Here is a 20,909-nt window from a genome sequence, read left to right as displayed (position 1 = left end):
CAGAAAAAGAAATCAGGGAATCGGTCCCATTTGCAATTGCACCAAGAACAATAAGATACTAGGAATAAACATAATCAAAGAGGTAAAAGATCTGTACTCTGAAACCTTAGAACACTTATGAAGGAAATTGAAGAGCATACAAAGAAATGGAAAAACAGTCCACGATCATAGATTGGAAGAACAAACGTTAAACTGTCTATACTACCCAAAGCAATCTATACATTTAATGCAATCCTTATCAAAATACCACCAGCATTTTTCACAGAACTAGAACAGACAATCCTAAAATTTGTAAGAACAAACAATCCTGAAAAAGAAAACCAAAGCGGGAGGCATCATGATTCTGGATTTCAAGCTATATTACAAGGCTGTAGTCATCAAGACAGTATGGTATTGGCACAAAAACAGACATAGATAAATGGGACAGAATAGAAAACCCAGAAATGGACCCACAACTATATGGTCAACTAATTTTTAACAATGTGGGAAAGAATATCCAATGGAAAAAAGATGGTCCTTCAACAAATGGTATTGGGAAAACTGGACAGCAACATGCAGAAGAATGAAACTGGACCACTTTCTTATACCATACACAAAAATAAATTCAAAATGGATTAAGGATCTAAATGTGAGAGAGGAAACTATCAAAATCCAAGAGGACAACATAGGCAGCAACCTCTTTGACCTATGCCATAGCAACTTCTTACCAGACACGTTGCCGGAGTCAAGGGAAACACAAGCAAAAATGAACTATTGGGACTTCATCAAGATTAAAAAAAATTTCTGCACAGTGAAGGAAACAATCAACAAAACTAAAAGGCAGCTTACACAATGGGAGAAGATACTTGCAAATGACATATCTGATAAAGGATTAGTATCCAAAATCTATAAAGAACTTACCAAACTCAACACCCAAAAAACAAATAACCCAGTTAAGAAATGGGCAGAAGACATGAATAGACACTTTCACAAAGAAGACATCCAGATGGCTAACAGACACATGAAAAGATGCTCAACATCACTCATCATAAAGGAAATACTTTTCATACTGAAATCTGATTTTTTTTTTTATTTTATTTTAGAGAGCATGAGCAGAGGGAATGGCAGAGGGAGAGGCAGAGAGAGAAAGGGAGAGAAACAGACTCCCCGCTGAACTGGGAGCCCGATGCAGGGCTCGATCCCACAACCCCAAGATCATGACCTGAGCCAAAATCAAGAGTTGGATGCTCAACAGACGAGCCACCCAGGCACCCCTGAAATCTGAATTTTAGGGCCACTGTGATAGAAAGATTTAGACCCAAAAGAAATAGGTTTTGAGAATTTTGACATATTAACAGTTCTATAATTAACCTGGATTATCTAAATATGTGTAAATATCATATACTGCATTATCCAATTAAAGTTCTTTTAAATGACCACATTTGAAATAATGCAGAAAAAAATCTGTATAAAATTCAACATCCCTTTAAAATTAAAGAAAAAATCTTTCATCAAAATAAAAGGAGGAATTTCTGAAACTTATAAAGTTATCTACCAAAAACTTAGAGCTAACATTTTTAATGTTGAAATTTTAAAAGAATTTTCCTTAAAATGAGAAACAAGAAAATGATGCTCTGCTATACTCTTATTCAGCCTTTTACTAGAGATCCTAGCCAGAGTAGTAAGATAAGAAAGAGAAACAAAAGGAATAAAAATTGGAAAGACAGAAACTGTTCACAGATGATGATGTGATTTGATTATTTAAGAGAAAACTCAAAATGATGTACATATAATTTATTAGAGTTCGCGAGTTTTACAAAGCAACTGAATATAAGATAAATATACAAATTTGCTAACAAACAGAATATGTAATTTTTTACAGTTTCAACAAAAAGTGTAAAGCACCTGGGAATATAACTAATAAAAGATATGGAAGACCTTTATGGAGAAAATTATAAAATTATTAGAAAATACTAACAAGACTAATAGATAGACCTACCATGTTCTCTGTTAGAAAAACTCAGTACCGTAAGGAAGTCACCTTTCTCCAAATAGAGATATAGATTCAATGATATTTTTATCAAAATCTAAAATCTACCAAAAACCAAAAATTAATGTTTTAAGAAATCAACAAGCTGATTCTGAAATTCTCATGAAAGATTAAAAAGCCCAGGAATAACCAAGGCACTTTAAAAAATAACAGGTAGTGATGGAAACTGGAAACTATCAAGACATTTTACAACTATGTAGAGAAGGAAAGTTGATATTCATGCAGGGATAGATAACATTACTAGGGCAACACGGTAGAGCTTCTAGACACAGATCTCTGGAAAGAACAGAGATGATATCACAAATGCCTGGGAAAGAGGACTGTTTTATAAAAGGTACAGAAAACTGTCTATCCATATGGGAAAAAAAGAAGAAAACAGATCTATACCACACACCTTATACAAAAGTAAGTTACATGTGGCTTAAGAACTTAAATGTTAAGGCAGAACTTTAAATTTTAAAAATGTATATAAATAATTCTTATCATTTCAAGGTAGGAAAGAAGTTCCTAAAAGTACTAATCATAAGAGAAATGATTAACAAATCTAACTACATTAAAATTACAAACTTTTGGTCAAAAGATTTCATTAAAAAAATTCAAAAGGCAAGGCACCAACTAGGAGAGATATTTACAATGATACAACTGGTGGAGTAGAATACAGAATATATAAAGAATTCTTATAAATAAATAAGAAAAAGGGCAACCTCAAAAAATAGGTAAAAGACATGATGGCATTTTACAGTGAGGGAAACTTGAGTATTTCATAAGCATGAAAGATGATAAACCTCATAAATGATTAAAATGAAAATAGGAACAAGTAGCATTTTACTCCCAACCCATTGGTATTTTACTTGGGATGGGAGGGAGTTATCTTTAGATATCTGATCTAAATGGTATCTTACTTGGGGGTGTGACAGGAAGAAGTCTGATAAAAGGAGCTGTTCAGTGAGTTTAAATATCTATAACCACCAGGAGAACTGTCATTGTCTTATACAGGTGAATATTTGCATACCCATGGTACCAGCAATTCCACTTCTACGCGGATCTGCTTGGAAAAAGCTTGCACATGTACACCGAGCTAGACAAGAAGAACGATCACAGTGGCACAGCTCATAGAAACAAAACCTGGAAACCAGGCAAATGTCTGTCAATAGAAGAATATCCAAATAAACTGTTTTGCTGTCACAGTAGATTTTTAAGCCAATATAAAAATGAATGAACGACACAACTGAACTGAGCCTGGGTGAATCCCAGAGACAATATATTAAGTGAGAAAAAGGAAGTCATCGATGACATACTCTGTATCATTGCATAAGCTGCAAAAACAAGCAAAACTAAATAAGATACCTTGCACATGTGGCAAATTCATATCTTTCAAAAACAGGTGGATGAGAAACAAAGTTCAGAGTACAGGGCAGTGGTGTTAGAAAAGCAGGTGATGGGAGAGGAGAGAAAGATGGACGGACACGAAGGTATGGACTGTTCCGATTTTAAAGCTGAATGTTGGGCTCGCAGTGTTTATTTTGTCTCATAAATTATACATATGTTATGTACATTCTTTCATAAGTCTCAAATGTATATAATGAGAAGTTTTTTTAAAAAGGGAAAAATTCTAATTTTTAAAAAGGAAAGGGAAAATTTGTAATTATAAGCAGCTTTCATTTTATGTACTGTAGTGGGAGTTCTATAACTGGTAATATTGAGATTTGTAGACAAGTGTACACATAATGAACGCCTTCCCCTGACACCCCCACCCAATTCATGAAATGTCCCAGAAAGTAGAGTTTCTGGAAAGCTTCTACCTGATTGGACTAACATAATGTGAGAAGTTGTATCCTAGACTGAAGTACCATATTCAAAGGAATAGCGGGCTGCATCAGAATTTAGAATTCTCACCTTTTAATGATTCATGTACCATTAGAGCCAGAAGGAACTTAGACATTGTCTGGCCTGTGCTTCTCGCTTTCTGATGAGCAATCTGAGACTGTCAGAGGGGAAGTGACTTTCTCAAGCATGGAGATGGCCAGGTGCAGGGCTTCCTGTGTTAGTGTAGCCCCTGACTTCTCAAAAAGATGGGTGGCCTTGTTCCGACAGGCTGGTTTCCTTAGCGGTACACATGGACAAGAGGGAACCAGGGGAGGAGAGAGGTCTGAGTCTTACAAAACAGCAGGAGCAGCCCCAGGATGAGTGGCCGGGGGGGGGGGGGGGGACAGGGGTCTTGGGTTAGTCTGCACATTTACTGTGTGCTACTCTAGTCTCTATTCTGGACACATTACATGTATCATCCAATCTCAGAACAACTCCGTAAGGTGGTTTATTAGATGAGGACACTCAATCACAGGATGGGTAGTGGGTGGGGGGAAGGGGGGGGCGTGCTCAAGAAGTAATGGAAAGAAGAAGGCATGAAGCAGGGAACACATCACACCTAGCCAGGGAATCCCAACGAGTGGACACATTGAAGGGAAATGTAGGAGTCATCTGTGGGATTTGTGATTTCAAAGGAATCAGAATAAATTAACCAGAACATTAACTTGAGTTGGATCCAAACTGGATAATGAGCTTATGCCACACCTCCTTTACCACACGAGTGCTGGTAACAGAGAGTGGGCCCTCAGCTCCAACACCACCATGACTTTGACCTACAGCCCCGGGGGCGGGGTGGGTTGGGTAGAATAGCAGAGAGCACAGTTATCTAAGCCAACGGCTAGAACAGAAATAAGGACGCTATTTCTAAGTTATATTTGGACAGAAAATTGAGACTGCTCTTGAAGTAGTAAGACACAGCATGGTTCAAAATGTAGTTGTAGCTTTTTTCCACACAGAGATGAATAAAAACTCACCTTGACTCTTATTATTGCTCTGCATCCTGCAATCTGAATAAGTTTACAAAGAAAGTGCCTTGTTGTGTAAATTTAATAATTCTTACATGTATATCCTTAAAGACCTACTTTAAAGGCACGATGGAAAGCTCCTGTACCTAAGATTTGGGGACTCTAGCTCTGAACATTATCAGCGGATAACTGGTCGTGCTCCCTGTTAACTATGGTATTCCCGAGAGAGTGTCATCTCGCCTATCTAATGCCTATAAGGGTGTGTTTCTCTGAGTCATCCAGGGTGGGGGCCACAGGAGGTGATCGAGCACTTGAAATGTGGCTAGTCCAAACTGAGATGTAGGCTCTGAAACACTGAATTTCAAAGACTTGCTGTACCCGCCCTCAAAAAAGGTAAAACATCTCATTAACAATTTTTCATAATGACTGCATGTCAAAATGATCATTTTGTGGATATACTGGGTTACATAAAATATACTAATATAATTCCTGGCTACTAGAGAATTTTAAATTATGCGGGTGGTCCATATTATATTTCTGCTGAGCAGTGCTATGTTAGGTGCTAGGGTTTTCTTCATATCAGATTCCAATCATCCCTGTTTTCAATTCCATTGTCATCACATTGACTGTGGAAATGATGTTTCTCAATGTAACTTGAAAAGTCTCTCTGCTTAGCATTCAGTTGTGTGGCTCAGTCAGTCATCAGGGAAACGGCAGCCACTTTGCCCCATGCTTCCAAGTGCACAGCTGACTTGTAAAACTTCACAGTGTTAGTACATTTGCCACCTGCTGATGGCAGTAATTGCATTATATCCCGAATGCAATTAACTGTCAACATTTTTCTTCAACTTTTGCTGTTCTGCTCAGTTTTGCACCATGGGAGAAACATCTGTGCAAAAGCCTATAAAAATGATTAGTATTTATTCAATAAATCATTATGTGTCAGGTGCAGTAAGAAGCAAACAGTAAATGCCATAAAAGAAATCCAAAGGAACCTATGAGATATTCTTAGCATTTGGCCCTCTCAGCAGTTTTTGCATAACTTTTGATTCCATTTCACTTCTAAGCGAAGGAAAGCTAACACACAAAACTACTTCATGACTTTCAAAGTTACAGAACAGAAATACCCTGTTTTAAGATAGAAATGAATCCTAAGTCTAGTGTTAGTAATTTAACACCTGGCAGTTTGTTGATTTATTTATTTACTTAGCAAATGTTTGGAGGATTTGGGGATGCAAGAACAGCCTGCAAGATTTATTAAATCCCTGCATCACTGTCCTGGACATCATGTGGGGTTAGTTGTTGTTTTTTAAAAAGCACAAGTTCTAATCTCTTGGAAGAAAAATGCCACCACATGTTTGATAGGCTATTTCACATCAGATTGGGCGAGATACTAGTTTTGCTTCCTCCATGTTTCAGACTCTGAGAAATGTCCTTAACTAAGGTCACAATGGAGATGATCTGCTCCATACTGAGGAACTAGAAAGAATCTCCAAATGGATTAGCTGAAAAAATGAAAACTAGGTTTTTTTGCATAAAGCAATATAAAGTTTCCCTACGCTGTAGGCATTTTTATTGTCACATATGGTAATACTTTTCATAGATCCCCCAATCCAGATGCAGAACAGAGATACAGCCTATGAAATCCCTGGGGTAAGGATGGCAGGATCAGCTAGATCCTCAAAAATGCCTCTGTCACTTCATGAAGCCAACACGAAGAGAATAACTGAGATGCGGATCCAAAGCCTGACAGACTGCACAGGGAGCCCCTGATATTACTCAGGATAGGCAAAATTATGCTGCTGTACCTGACGACCCCCAAACGTTACAGCAAAAAATGTCTATTTGTTGCTCATGTGATGTGTCCATCTTGGGGCCCAGGTCCTCATCCTCCTCAACCAGGGACCTGGCTCTACCACCTGGAATGTTGTTAGGCAACACGGATGAAGAAAGGGGCGGGGGGAACTGGGGCATTGCACACTGGATCATCCATGCACATGTCACTTCTCACATTTTTTGGTTAAAGTCAGTCTCATGGCCGCCTCTAACTTCAAGGTAGTGGAGAACTAACAATCCTGTTGATTGTCTGGAGGAGACAAGATGGTTAAATTGGTGAGGAGCTACAATGTTCATAGTCCTCTACCTCTGAGTTTCTTGTAATGTGAGAACAAAGCTCTCCTTATAATTTAGACCAGTTTTAGACAGGGCTCTCTGTTAGCTGCAGCCAAAACCATTTAACTGAGATATCAGAACACCCAATTCTCAAACCAGAGAACAATGAACAAAATGAATTCTTTTTTTTTTAAAGATTTTATTTATTTATTTGACAGAGAGAGGGCACAAGCAGGGGGAGCGGCAAGCAGAGGCAAAGGGAGAAGCAGGCTTCCCACTGAGCAGGGAGCCTGATGCGGGGTTCGATCCCAGGACCCCAGAATCATGACCTGAGCTGAAGGCAGAGGCTTAACTGACTGAGCCACCCAGGCGCCCCTGAACAAAATGAATTCTATATTCAGCAAAACACCTTTCAAATATGAAAGAGAAATTTAATATATTTCCAAATAAATAAAAACTGAGAGAATTGGTCACTAGTAGATAAACAGAGGGACATTAGACTGTGACTCAAATCCACATGACAAAATAGAGCCCTATGTCATTACATAGGTAAATCTAAAAGACAGTATAAATGTATTTTCTGTTTGTAACTCTTTTTTTCCATCTTATTTTAAAGACAGTTGCACGAAGCAGTAATTATAAATCTGTGTTGATGGGCATACAATATATAAAATGTGATTTATGTGACAATAACAGCACCAAAGGGGAGAGGGATAGAGTTATATAGGGACAAAGATTTTGTATGCTATTGTAATTAAATTGATATTAATCCAAACTAGACTATTAAAAATTAAGATGTTAGTTCCAGTTCTCAAGGCAACCACTAAGGAAATAACTAAAAATGTGTATATACTAAAAGAAACAATAAGGGAAATTGAATTAGTACACAGAAAATATCTACTTAGCACGAAAGAAGGCAGTAATTAAAGAATAAACTAACAAAAACCATATGATCAATAAAAAACAAATAGCAAAATAGGAGACATAAATTCTGTCTTATAAGTAACTATATTTAATAACTGGCAGAATAGATTGCAAAAATTATCCAACAATATGCTGTCTACTGGAGACACTTTAGATTCAGACCCAAACTGTTTAAAGGTAAAAAAGATGGGCAAAGATACAACATGCAAACAGAAACCAAAAGAGCGATAGAATGGCTATACTAATATCAGACTAAATAAACTTTAAGACAAAAATTGTTCCTAGAGACAAAGGAAAATATTTTATAATGGGAAAAAAGCCAATCCATCAGGAAGCTATAACAATATAAACTTATATACACCTAACAACAGAGTCCCAAAACTCATGTGGCAGAAACTGTCAGAATTAAAGGGAGAAAGAGACTATTCAATAATAATAGTAGTTGGGAGACTTGAATACCCCACTTTCAATAACGAACAGAACCACTAAGCAGATGATAATTAAGGAACTAGAAAACTAGAACAGCTGCTATTCCTGGAGAAGACAAAACGGATTGTACGGACTCAGAACTAGATATAACAAATACGTCATAAAATGAAGACCCCTGAGAAGATGATATTAAAGGCAGTTGTGAAGAAACCTTTATAGAATTAAGTCGTTTATTAAAAAAAAAGAATCAAGTCATTTACTGAAAACTCTTAAAAAGAAACTAAACATAGGACAAATTAACTGACAAAGATAAAATAATCTATGCACTTAAAGATCCTATTAAAAGCCTCTCAACTGAGAGAACCTCATTGCAATTAGAAGAAAAAAATTAGAGAGGCAAAAGCTCCTGTAGAAACTTCAGAGTCCTTTCTATACTGCTTCAAGAATAAATTTTCACCAAATATCCAATTTAGAGTTAATCTACCTCATAAAGACAGAGAAGAATCTTTTCAAGGTAAGTGAAAAGAGCAGCCATAAATGTAAAGAACTGGACAGCTGAAAAAGTCAAGCCAAATTTTTTTCAGATAATTTTGAAAGGAGCATTGGCTTCTTATCAAAGTGGCTTATATCCCATGAGCAAAAAGTTTATAATAGGCTGAGGGCTCTGCTGGCTGAAAGAAATCTCAATAACTTAAGAAAATGCATGCATTAATCAAAAATATGATAAAGAATTTAAGCATTTCAAAAGTATATTTACATCCTGATGTTTCAAGTGGGGCATTTGGCAGATGCTCAAGAGGACCACCTAGGAATCCTCTGGTGAAGAGATTTCCAAGTAAGGATGAGCATCAGGCTGTGATCATGTAAGGATCCAGGCCCAGGGCCTCATGTAGACCAGATGCCACCACCACCTCCATCCCAGGAAGACAGAAGCAGGATTCCTCCAGCAGGGTATCCCCATCATGTCACAGAAGGCTTTCCACAGGAGTAACACATAGCTTATCCTGATGCTCCTTGTGTTGACAGGTGCCAGAACCTTCTTTTGGTCCGACCCTCCCACTTGAATGTGGCATCCCTAGCCTAAGCTCCAGTTCTCCTGTGAGTCCCAGGGGCTGATTCCTGAGAGAAGGATCTCCCATCCTTCCCCTTATTCTGAAAAATGAGGATGAATCTCCCCAGAAATTGCTTTACTGAGGAACTCTCCTGACCCTGCACATCTTCCACAGGCAACAAAAAATGTCTGTATCCTAAGCACTAATATGATACTAAGCAATAAACACTAAGTCATCAAATGTCATGTGGCAGTAGCATAAAAACAGAATGATAGCCTAGTGGGATAAAGAGACAGTGCCCAGAACACACCCACGGCCATTTGGGAACTTAATATACAATAAGTGTCACCATAAACCAATGAGAAAAGGATGGATTGTTTAGGAACTGATGTTGAGAAAGTGGCTCACTCTGTGGCGATCCCTACTTAATAGCATATAAAAGACGGACTCCAGATGACTTAAAGATCTAAACATGAAAGTGAAGACAATATATTTAATAGAACAAAGAGTAGGAGAATATCTTTGTGACTTAGGGCACGGGGAGGACTGCTTCTTACAAATTAACAAAAAAAAGATGCCAACTCATTAAAAAATGGGCAATGGATCTAAAGAGGTAGCTTTCTAAAAGAAGAAACTCAAGAGGCTAACAAACATGTGAAGAGATGCTCAGACTCATTAGTTATCCAGGGAAATGCAAACCACAACAAGAATGACATTACACTTGCTACCTAATAGACTTGGCAAAATGTAAAAAGCTGGGTAATGCCAAGGGTTGGCAGGAAAACAGGAAGATGCATGACTGTGGGAACGAGACAGAGTCATCTGGAGAATAATTGGTCAGATTTAAGTAAATGCACACCCTCTGCCCCATCAGCTCCATTTCTGGGTATACAACCCAAAGAAGTAACACATAGGTAGGTCCAGAAGCAGACATGGATGATGGCGTTCTCTACGATGCAATTCCTAGTGGGGAGGAACAGGGCTTGGGGCAAGGAGTACTTTATAATTCGTTGCAATCATGGACTAGAAATATGCTAATATGAATGAGTCTTAAAGAGTGTCAGTGAAAAAAGTAACACAGGAATGAAGTATAGAATACCATTTATAGTAAGTCATATATATATAAACCCAAAATGATAGTACACATTTTAGAACACTTACAGATTAAAAGATACATATAGAACACATTGGAATGGTGGCTCAAGGGCAGAGGTGAGAGATGAGCAGACAGGGATGAGAACAAAACGACATGAAGAACAATGACAGCCCTCACATGGGACAATGACCATGACAGGCCATGAATTATGGAGTTGGACTCACTCAACTTTAACACCTGAGATTTTTCACCAAAAAAAAAAAAAAAAAAACCAAAACAAACAAAAAAAATACAAAGTAAAATTCCATTACACTGCTATGCAGTTCTATACAATTCCTATAAGCTTTTAAAACCAGTATCTTCATTTAAACAGGATAATGTCAGCAACTTATGACGTAACTCAGTTAAGTCTACTGTTTTGAGAATCTCATTATACCTCTGTTTCTAAATATAAGACAAAGTATAGTCAAAGACTGTTAAGCAAAGGAAATAGATTTATCGGTTCACAGGGCTGCAAATTGCTTAGACCTGAAACTGAAAGTCAGATGCATACGAGCTATAGCACAGCTGATGGCGTTGGGCTTCATGACACAGCAGTGACATGAGGTCATAAGGTTGGAAAAAGATTTTTAAACATTGCAAAATGCCCAGTATTTTGGAGGCTTGATCTAGAAACAAAGTCTGGGATTCTGACAATGATAGCCATCCATGAAACATGTTGGTAAGTCTTTTTAGCGACAGAATATGAGGAACCTGGGTAGAGTTAAGACTCACAGGTGGATGCTTTGACGCTGCGGATGCTTTGGGTTTCATAGTGTAGGTTAAGCAGCGCTAAACTGGCGCGGAGACTGGGATAGGAGGAAAGTTAGGGACAAAAAGTCCGTGGCCCATACTGAGACCCACACAAATTCTACTGCTGCCTCGGTTATCTGCAGAAGCCCATGTGACAGAGCTTAGAAAAACACCTTCCTTCACTGAGACATCTACCTTCAGTTCTTTGGTAAATTCCTCCCAACCATCAAAAGAGAAACAACAGAAATGAAACAAAACAAATGAAAATCTCTTCCCCTCTCTTACTCCTTCCCAAAATCCTCCTCTAGTTCATCCAAACCCACTTCCCTGCCTTTGAGGAAATAGCATGACTCCTGACTTCTAGCCTCCATCAGCGTTTTCTATCTCTGCTGCACATGAAATAACTTTTCTGCATTATGGAAATACTGTGCCCGGCCAAGAAAGTTTAAAAGATGTGAAAGTTACCAAAGTGTCTTAATCCAAAATGTCTTCAATTTTCAGAAATCTTAAAAATACTGAAAAGGAGCTATCAAAAGTTCAAAACAGAGATGGGAAGTAATTTAGGCAATTCATTTGAAGTATCCAATTCCCATGAGATAAGTATATTCAATGGATTTGTCTTTCCATTCTTCTTAGGGTTTTACCATTCGCCTTGTCGCCATCCAGGGTACAAAATAGAGAGACACATTGTTTCTGTAATATTCTAGTGTAAAATATTCCCCATTCTTCAAAGCTTTTGGCTCTAGAGAACACTAGGTCACATACAGAGATGTTACAGTCTCTGAAAGAATCAGCAATCTGTGGCTCCATTTGTAAGGAGGAGAAAAGTAAATCTTCACTGATTAGATTTGTTTGCCAGGAAAAAACACTGTCTCTTCAGTGGTCACTCTATAATCTCTTTTTGCCCCAGCTGGCAAGAAGGTCAAAACTAAATTCTAGTGTAACTTAACTCATCTCAGACTCTGGTACATTCAATTTTCTGTGTTTTTTGGGGTGGGGGGAGAAAGGGGATGTGTTTTCATAGCAAAAGTCCCTGCATGGATCCTAGCAGGATTCATGTGAGTGTTCAGGCTTGTCTGGGGGCCTGGGCGCGGGGGGGAGAGTAGAAGGGAAGAGCAACGAAGGGTGTCATTACATGAAGAACTGAGGCGGTGTTGAGAAAGAACTGGAAGACAAGTGTAAATATTGGTTCAGTGATGATGTGTCAACAAAAAGGAGAAGCTGCCTTCAGCCTGTGTGATCTCTGACCCCCCGCCCCCCGAACATACCTTTGAGTTCTAGGGCTAGGGACAATTGCTAATCTTCTGATTTTACCATTCGTTCATTCCAGTAAATTTTGGTGAGTCATGCATCAAAGAAAAAGAAGGAAAACTGAATTTGCAAAACTATTTATAAAGGAACTCCATTTTTATTACAAGGAAAATCAAATTTTTTGAGAAAACCAATTTATGTATGACATCATTATGTTCCCTTACAAAGTGACTTTTTAAGAATATAAAAGATAATTAAAATAAATCTAGTTCTATCTTATCATGATTTTAGTTTATAACTGGAATATTGCCAAGTTTCTAGAAAGTTACACCACTAAATTGTTACCTTTCTTCTGTCTTCTGGTCAAAGAGCAGGCATAAAATTATATTCTCTTAACTGGCCTATGACGTGAAAATCTCATTGGAAATTATAATAAGATATTTAAAATATACACCTTCATCTAATTTTTTTTATGTTCTGGGGATGAATGATTTGCAAAATATGTTTAAAAAAATCTTCCTATCCCCTGGAGCTTATTACTAAGAAAATTGAGACGACCAACTAGGTTGCTGTATTACTATCAAATAAATATACCAGCTAAAAAAGAAAATGGAATATTCACACCAAGTACATTCACTAACATAAATATGTTGTTTGTGGTGAAGAGTTAGGATTACATGTTCATGTTGGACTGGGGTGGAGACAGAATTGGCAGTCATGGGATTGGACTTCTTTTATACTTGGTAGTTTGGACATCCTTCCTAAAGAGTTCATTTACTTTATTAGCAGGGGACATTTTTGGCTTTGACCATATCTGGGGGCTCTGAGGTAGTTAAAGGATATTTATAGGATCTCAGTAATTAGGACCTGCATGCACATTACTTACAGCAAACCCACTGCTGAGGGGGTAATCTCTTGGCGCTGTCTGGCCCTTAGGCCTGAAAGTCCGTACAGCCACCCATGGGTTGGTACGGGATGTCTTCTGGGCAATGAAAGGGCAGGATGGGGTTTGTACCCATGCTTCCCTGAAACCTTGAGGATAGAGGCTACCCTACAATATGATTTCTAGAAACTGTCTGCAGCAATAAGAACAGCAAGAACATAAGATGTATTTTATGATGAGAGGAAGAGACATTTTTCAAAGACCCAGAACAAAAGGGTGTTTCCAGGTTTTTCAAAGGTTATGAAAGAATAAACCTGAGATGATGATAACAGACACTCTGCTCAAACTGTTTCAGGAAGCCCTCTTTTGGAAATATTATCATTCATATTATTAGCCAAGCAAAACAGATTTCCCTACCTCCAATTTTCAAAAAGAATATCTGATTCTGTTTTAGTGATTTTAGATGCTATTACTTATTATCCTTTAATCAATCAATCAACAAATTATCAGAACATCTAAGTATCCAATCTTACTTTTATCTGGACAATTTTAACCTCATCAAAGCTTATATTGGTCAGAGATTTCTTCGTCTGGCCTCTTCGGTGTCCAAATTTACACTTATTTCTCATCACTTGTTCATCATCTTCTATGGGTCTCCGAACATATTTAAAGCGATCTTTGAGAGCTCGTTTCCATAAAAACTGCATAAATTAACAGAACAGGACAGTTAATCTTCAAGGAGATTAGAATAAGCCCATATAAACACTAAAATCTTCATCACTCTTGGGCTTGAAGTTATTTTCACATCACAGTAATAGAAATAATAGAACTATTCTTCCACTTACCTTCACAAGGGTCTTATGGTACTGCTATAAAAAATATAATCCTGAAATCATAACTAAGGAAACAGAGTCAGAAAAATAAAAATAGTTCCCCAATGCCACCTAGTTATTGAGTGAATATAATGGCTCTTTAATCTGGATTTTCTAATTCCCCAAATTGGATGTTTTCTACCATACTTTGCTGTCTCCACAACACATACCACTTTTCCACTGGGTTCTAGGGAAGAACTGATACTGTCTTATGCATATGTGGATTGACGCATTTTCTTAGAAACAATTTTTCTGTCATCCCTTGAAATTCACTTTGGTGAATCCTATTGGCATTCATTCCCCAAATATTTGTAGAGCATCTACTGTTTCAGACGCAAAGACCAGGGTCCTGCCCTGGGAGGGAGCCGGGGCACAGGAAGACCCCATCTAGCAGAAGGATGAGTAATTTCAGTTCAGAAAGAAAAGTGTTATAACAGGGGAAGAGACAGGTTAGGAGACCACAGAAGCCTTCCTGTAGGAGGTACATCTAAGCTGAGGTTTAGGTGTTAGGGTTAGAAAACTACATGAGGGGGGCCAATGGAGACGGCACTGGGAAATGCCAGGTGGGTGGGGGTGGTTAGAAGTTCCAGATGAAGCAGCCTGTGCCACGGAGCAGAGGGATAGCCCGCGCCCCTTGGAGAGCTGCCAAGAGCTGTGCATGGCTGGAACACAGAGTTTAAGATGGGCCAGAAGAGAATGGGCCAGAAACTAAGACAGGAGAGAGAAGCCCCAGCCCAATCCTGAAAGGCATGGTTGCCCCATAAAGGAGCTTCTCTGCAATCCAGAACGAGATCTTTTCAAACCCTTGTCTGTGGACAGGCTACATCAGCATCTCACAGGGAACTTTCATCCTTGGTCCTTCCTCTAAAGCAGTGGTTCTCAAACTTTAACCTGAATCACAATTCCTGGAGGACCTGTTAAAACACAGGTTGCTGGGCCTGTCTTTCAGATTCTCTGGTTGGGAAGGTCAGGGATAGGGCTGAGAATCTGCATTTCTTACAGGTTCCCAGGTGACCCTGATGTTGCTGGCCCAGACCCTCGGGATTCTGATTCGGTTGGTCTGAGCCGAGCCCAGATGTCTGTATTTTTCAAGGCTTTATAGATAATCCAGCCAAAGAGCCAAGCTAGGAAGTCCTCCTAGGCCATGTTGAGAGAGGACAGCAGTTGATCAGATCTGGGCTCTGGAAGAATCTGTCTGCCATGTGGAGCATTTGGGAAATCAAAGACATGGGCGACAGCTGAGGGACACAACTGGGCTTTCTCAACAAACCAACACTGTCTTCCTCTGCTGGGCCTTTGGTTTTGGCCTGGAAAGCTCTATCCCCTCCTCCTTCACTCTGCTGCTATCTAGTTACCTCTTGCTCTGCCTTCAGATCTCAGTCAGCTCATGTCCCCTGGTTAGCAGCTCTCAGCTTTCCTTGTCTGTTATTTACCACACTGGGAGTTTACCTTCATCTGTATGATGTTTTTCTGCTTCTGTGCTTTTCTATTCTGTTTTTTTCATTCTTCCTCTCTTCATTCTCCCCCATTTGCTTACTTGCTTCCTTACTTCACTCCATTCCCTCTTTATTTCCTTTCCTTTCACTAGGCTGTAAGCACAAGACGACAGGCTCATGTCTGCTTTGCCCACCAAGCCCAGCACAGTGCCTGATGCATCTGAGAAACTATAAATACTGGATGCCTTGTATCCGTCCTCTGTGAGGTAGAGGGACCCAGGTGTCAAAGCAACAAACTAGAAGCAAGACTCTGAGTCTTGGCCTTGCTTGGTAAGGACCTCACTTCATGAGGAGTAGGCCAACACTTTTTTTTTTAATTTAATTTTATTATGTTAGTCACCATACATTACATCATTAGTTTTTGATGTAGTGATCCACGATCCATTGTTTGCGTATAACACCCAGTGCTCCATGCAGAATGTGCCCTCCTTAATACCCATCACCGGGCTAACCCATCCGCCCACCCCCCTCCCCTCTAGAGCCCTCAGTTTGTTTCTCAGAGTCCATGGTCTCTCATGGTTCATCGTCTCTCCCTCCGATTTCCCCCCCCTTCATTTTTCCCTTCCTTCTCCTAATGTCCTCCATGCTGTTCCTTATGTTCCACAAATAAGTGAAACCATATGATCACTGACTTTCTCTGCTTGACTTTTTTCACTTAGCATAATCTCCTCCAGTCCCATCCATGTCAATGCAAATGGTGGGTATTCTCCACACTGTTTTCCAAAGAAGCTGTACCACCTTGCATTCCCACCAACAGTGTAAGAGGGTTCCCCTTTCTCCACAACCTCTCCAACATTTGTTGTTTCTTGCCCTGTCCATTTTTGCCATTCTAACTGGTGTAAGGTGGTATCTCAATGTGGTTTTGATTTGAATTTCCCTGATGGCTAAGGATGATGAACATTTTTTCATGTGTCTGAAAAAATGTTCATCATCATGTGCCCAACACTTCTTAAAACCGGAGCCTCAAGGCTGCTTCTCAGCCCCTCCACTTCCTTGTCATGCCATGTGCTTGAAGAGGCCCAAGACTTGGGGTGACTTTGGGCACCTCTTCTAAGCTCTATTTCCTCATGGGCAAATGGGCATGCCACTGAGATCACATCAGTACCATGTCTGGCAGTTAGATTCTGCCATTCCTTCTTCCCTGGCTTAAGTCTCTAGAAGAGTTATTCCCTACCCTTCAGAAGAAGGATCTATGTTGGGAGGACCCAGGGTCTAGGCCTAGTGTGTCTTAGCCAAGAAATCAGCAAGTAACTCTTCAGTCTTAGTTTCTTCAGCTATAAAATGGAACAACAAACTCAGTCCTGTCAACTGCCCTGGGGTTTTGGAAGACCGACATGATTGCTACTCACAGAAGTGATTTGTAAATGAGAGTGCTGTTCATAAAACCTTCCACAGCCCTGCAGAGGACTGCTGTGGGCTGAGGTTGGCGGACGGCTTCAACTCTGATGATGAGTATGTATGAGTCAGAGACGCTCCCTCACCTCCCACAGCCTTGCGGGTTTGCCCTCAGCCGCTGCTGTTTTACAACAGCCCAAAAAGAATGGACGGCTTACATTTTTCTTAGCCCTAAAATATGAATGAATGCAAATACATTTTTCCCTCATGTTTCCTACAGCTCTGAAGTCCTTCTAAATCTGCTGATCTGGTGGGAAAGATGACAGCCATCAACTACTAGGACATTTTTTAATTGCTAGTGTCTTTTTCCCAGCCTCTCCCTGCTCTCCTTTTAACTGTCTGATAGGAACATAGAAAAGACAAATCGGAGAGTATTTACTGAGCATCTGGGACATGCCTGGCACCATGAGTTCCTTACATAGATGCCTCAGTAGAAAATACCCCTGTCACTGAAATATCATCCTCCCTGGGCATGCTTTTCCACCTGGGGGCGGGGGAGGGGCCGGGCAGTGCGGCAGAAGGCAGAAAGAGCTACATGGATAGGGCTCTCCTTCGACCCCTCTGAAATAGAAAATAGCCCTGAAATTATGGACCCTTGCTCTGATACGGGAAGCAGTCCATGGCATCACCAGCAGGTCTTTTCTCCACATTTTAAACCCAGATATAATCCTTAGGAAACATTCAGACAAACCCAGAATATGAACCATCTTACATGGCAAATGGACTAGACTTGTCCAAAAAATAAATATCAGGGAAAAAACGGGGGAGGGGCCAGAGAGACTCTGAGACAAAAAGAAATTGAAGAGACATAGTCAAATGCAATTTGACTTTATAGCAAAAACATTTTTGGAATAATTGGAGAAATGGGTATATGGGTTATATATGTCTTTATGCAGTTACTGCATATGAAATTATGCAATTACTGCTCATTTTCTTAGGTATAAAAATGGTATTGTGCTTATAGAGGACATCAGCCTTATCCTTACAAGATATCTGCCGAGGTATTTAGGAATGGCATCTGAAACCTATTTTTTGTTTCCAAATGCTCAGCCAAAACAAAGAGATCAATATGAGCCAGGAAAAATAAATGTGACAAAATATTAATACCTAGTGAATCAGTGATTCTTAAGTATCAGGATTTTTCCCTCTTCCCAGAATGCGCATGGCAATGTTTGGAGACATGGTGGTTGTTCTCATGCTTTGGGTGAGTGGGTAGGGGCTACTCACACCTCGGGAGTGCCAGGAATGCGGCTAACTATCCTACAATGTGGATGCAGCCGCCACCCCAAAGACTCATCCAGCCTAAATTCTAAGTACTGCCAAGATGGAGAAACCTTGATTGAGGTAAAGGATATATGGGTGGTCATTGCAGCATTCTTTCAATTTCTGTGTAGACATGAAAATTTTCAAAATAAGTCGAGAATAAAATTAGCCCTAAAAATGACGAAGAAAGAGCTTGATCGCTTGTGTGCGCTCTCTCTCGCTCTCTCTCTCTCTCTCACACACACACACACACGTGCATGCGCATATAAACATTCTCTACTATGCACCAGAGTTTTCCCTCCATTGTATGTATACAAACATGGGCCATAACATGCTAAGCCATTTTTCAGGTTTCTTTCAGTTAGCCATCTTTCATTAATGCCACTGGGGATAGAAGTGGGTAAAATGCACACAAGATCAAAGTAAGCATTATTCATTACTTTCTATTTGTCTCACTTTCATAACCATGAAACTAAAGGTCAAAATGTAATTGGATAAATATGTATTTGCTTATATGTATGCAAAGGTTCTCGAGAAGGAATCTCTAATAACATTAGTTACTTCTGGGGAGGAAGATTAGGTAGCTGGGGACAGAGGTGGGAGGGAAACTTTTCCATTTATATCTTATTGTAGCTTTAGAGTTTTGAACTTTGTGAATATATAATTTATTCAAACAGCAAATTTAAATTCTTTTTTAAAATACAACTATGTACACAGTAACAATTAGTTGGCAGATAATACATCTTGAGTGTAAAAGGCATTTTTAGATTCAATTTTGTCAGGCATATCAGTGTGTTTATCAATGTTGGGACTCTAGGTTTGTTTATTTTTGTAGTTTTTAAACGTTTTTTATATAGTGTGGGTTTTTTTTTTAGAGAAAATGTGGTTTATTTTACAGTATACTTTTTATATGCAGCAGTATATTTTAGGAATGATGTCAGGCTATAAGCAAAAATACCTAAATTCCATTCTGGGCTTCAATAGTTACTAGTTCCAGACACAGAATACAATTCCTTTCGTGAGTCTGGGTGGTAAATAAGAATATATATATGGCCCTCTCCCACTCAGAAAATTCTGATTCTATCCACACAGAAAATACAGAAAGAAAATGGAAGGAAGAAAAGAAGGAAGGAAGGCAAGCAACACTCCAGTGATGATAGCACTGACACAGGTGCGGTCCTGTCCTCCTTCTGTGTAGTACATCTCCCTAAAGACCCTGCCTGGAGAGTCAACAGGACACATAGGCTTCCAAACTGCTTTGAGGGAGAGACAGAAAGATGATGACAGACAGACAAAGAAGACAAAGGAAGGAGATGGGGAAGGGATGGATAGGTGGGTCGCAGGGGATTTTTAGGTCAGTGGAAAGACTCTGTAAGATACAATAATGATGGATACCTGTCATTATACATTTGTTCAAACCCATAGAATGTACAGCCACAAGCATGAATCCTAATGTAAACTATGGACTTTGGGACTTTGGGTGATAATGATGTGTTGATATAGGTTCACCCATTGTAGCAAATGTCCCACTATGGTGTGGGATATTCATAATGGGGGAGGCTACGCATGTGGGGGCCGGGGGAACATGAGAGATCTCTGTACCTTCCTCTCAATCTTGCGGAGAGAGGAAAAAGGAGGAGGAGTGGAGAGAGAGAGAGACCAAAGCTAAGAAAAAAACAGGAACTGACAGAATGAGATAGAGCTAACGGAACAGAATCAGAGAGACCAGACAGAGACAAGGAGTCCAAGAAGACAGCGAAAGAGAAACAGACATAGATGGATAGAGAGAGACTGAGAGAAGGGGAATGGGGCATAAGATTACTGGACAATACAATGCTATTATTTTAAGATGGGTTGGAATGAATGGTATGGCGCCATGTGGTCACTTACAAAGCCACAGCCGTCCTCGTCCAGGAAAGGGTGGGCCTGCAGCAAGGCGTTGACCACATCATTGTACTGCTGGGTGCTGGGATACCTGGTAAGTGCAACAAGGAGGACATTTTTCACTTCAAGCAGCAGCCCACATTCTTTCCTATAAGTTGAGTCCAAATTATACTCACTGTTCTTCAGATCCTCCTATATAACAATGTAGATATTCAAATATTGGGCAATGTTGGGCGTATCACCAATACGTCATCCAAAATCTCAAGCACATTGGTTCCACATGAGTTCTACTCTACTCTGCAAACAGACCCTCTCCCAAAGCAGCAAGTCCGCCCTGTTATTTACTCACAGTGAGCCTTCCAGATACTTAGTCATGTCGGCCTGGAGAAACTCAATGATCCTTATCCTCATGCTGTGATCGGGACACTTCTGTTCTGCTAACATGCATTTGACATCATAGGGAAACTCTGGTAAAACATAGGGCTTAGTCCATTGCAATGCTTTATTCCTTGCTAGAACATGTTTCACATTCCTTCTGTTAAATAAAAACACACAGATAGTGAAATTCTATTTCAAATAGAAGCAACTTGTGAATTCTCT

General features: G+C 39.5%; 1 protein-coding gene across 3 annotated transcripts in view; it reads right to left on the bottom strand.

Annotated features, from left to right (window-relative positions):
- Positions 1-20,909, bottom strand: part of SAMD3 (sterile alpha motif domain containing 3) — a 50,257-nt gene that overhangs the window by 9,678 nt on the left and 19,670 nt on the right. For all 3 annotated transcript variants that reach the window (XM_027600940.2, XM_027600939.2, XM_027600941.2), the window contains 3 exons: positions 20,659-20,844; positions 20,316-20,400; positions 13,933-14,100 (listed from right to left, as the gene is read on the bottom strand). In XM_027600940.2, the coding sequence (XP_027456741.2) occupies positions 13,933-14,100; positions 20,316-20,400; positions 20,659-20,844 (439 nt within the window). The remainder of the gene's footprint in view (positions 1-13,932; positions 14,101-20,315; positions 20,401-20,658; positions 20,845-20,909) is intronic.

This window comes from Zalophus californianus, chromosome 7 (assembly GCF_009762305.2).
Source record: "Zalophus californianus isolate mZalCal1 chromosome 7, mZalCal1.pri.v2, whole genome shotgun sequence".
NCBI lineage: Eukaryota > Metazoa > Chordata > Mammalia > Carnivora > Otariidae > Zalophus > Zalophus californianus.
This window is presented reverse-complemented; position numbering and strand designations above follow the sequence as displayed.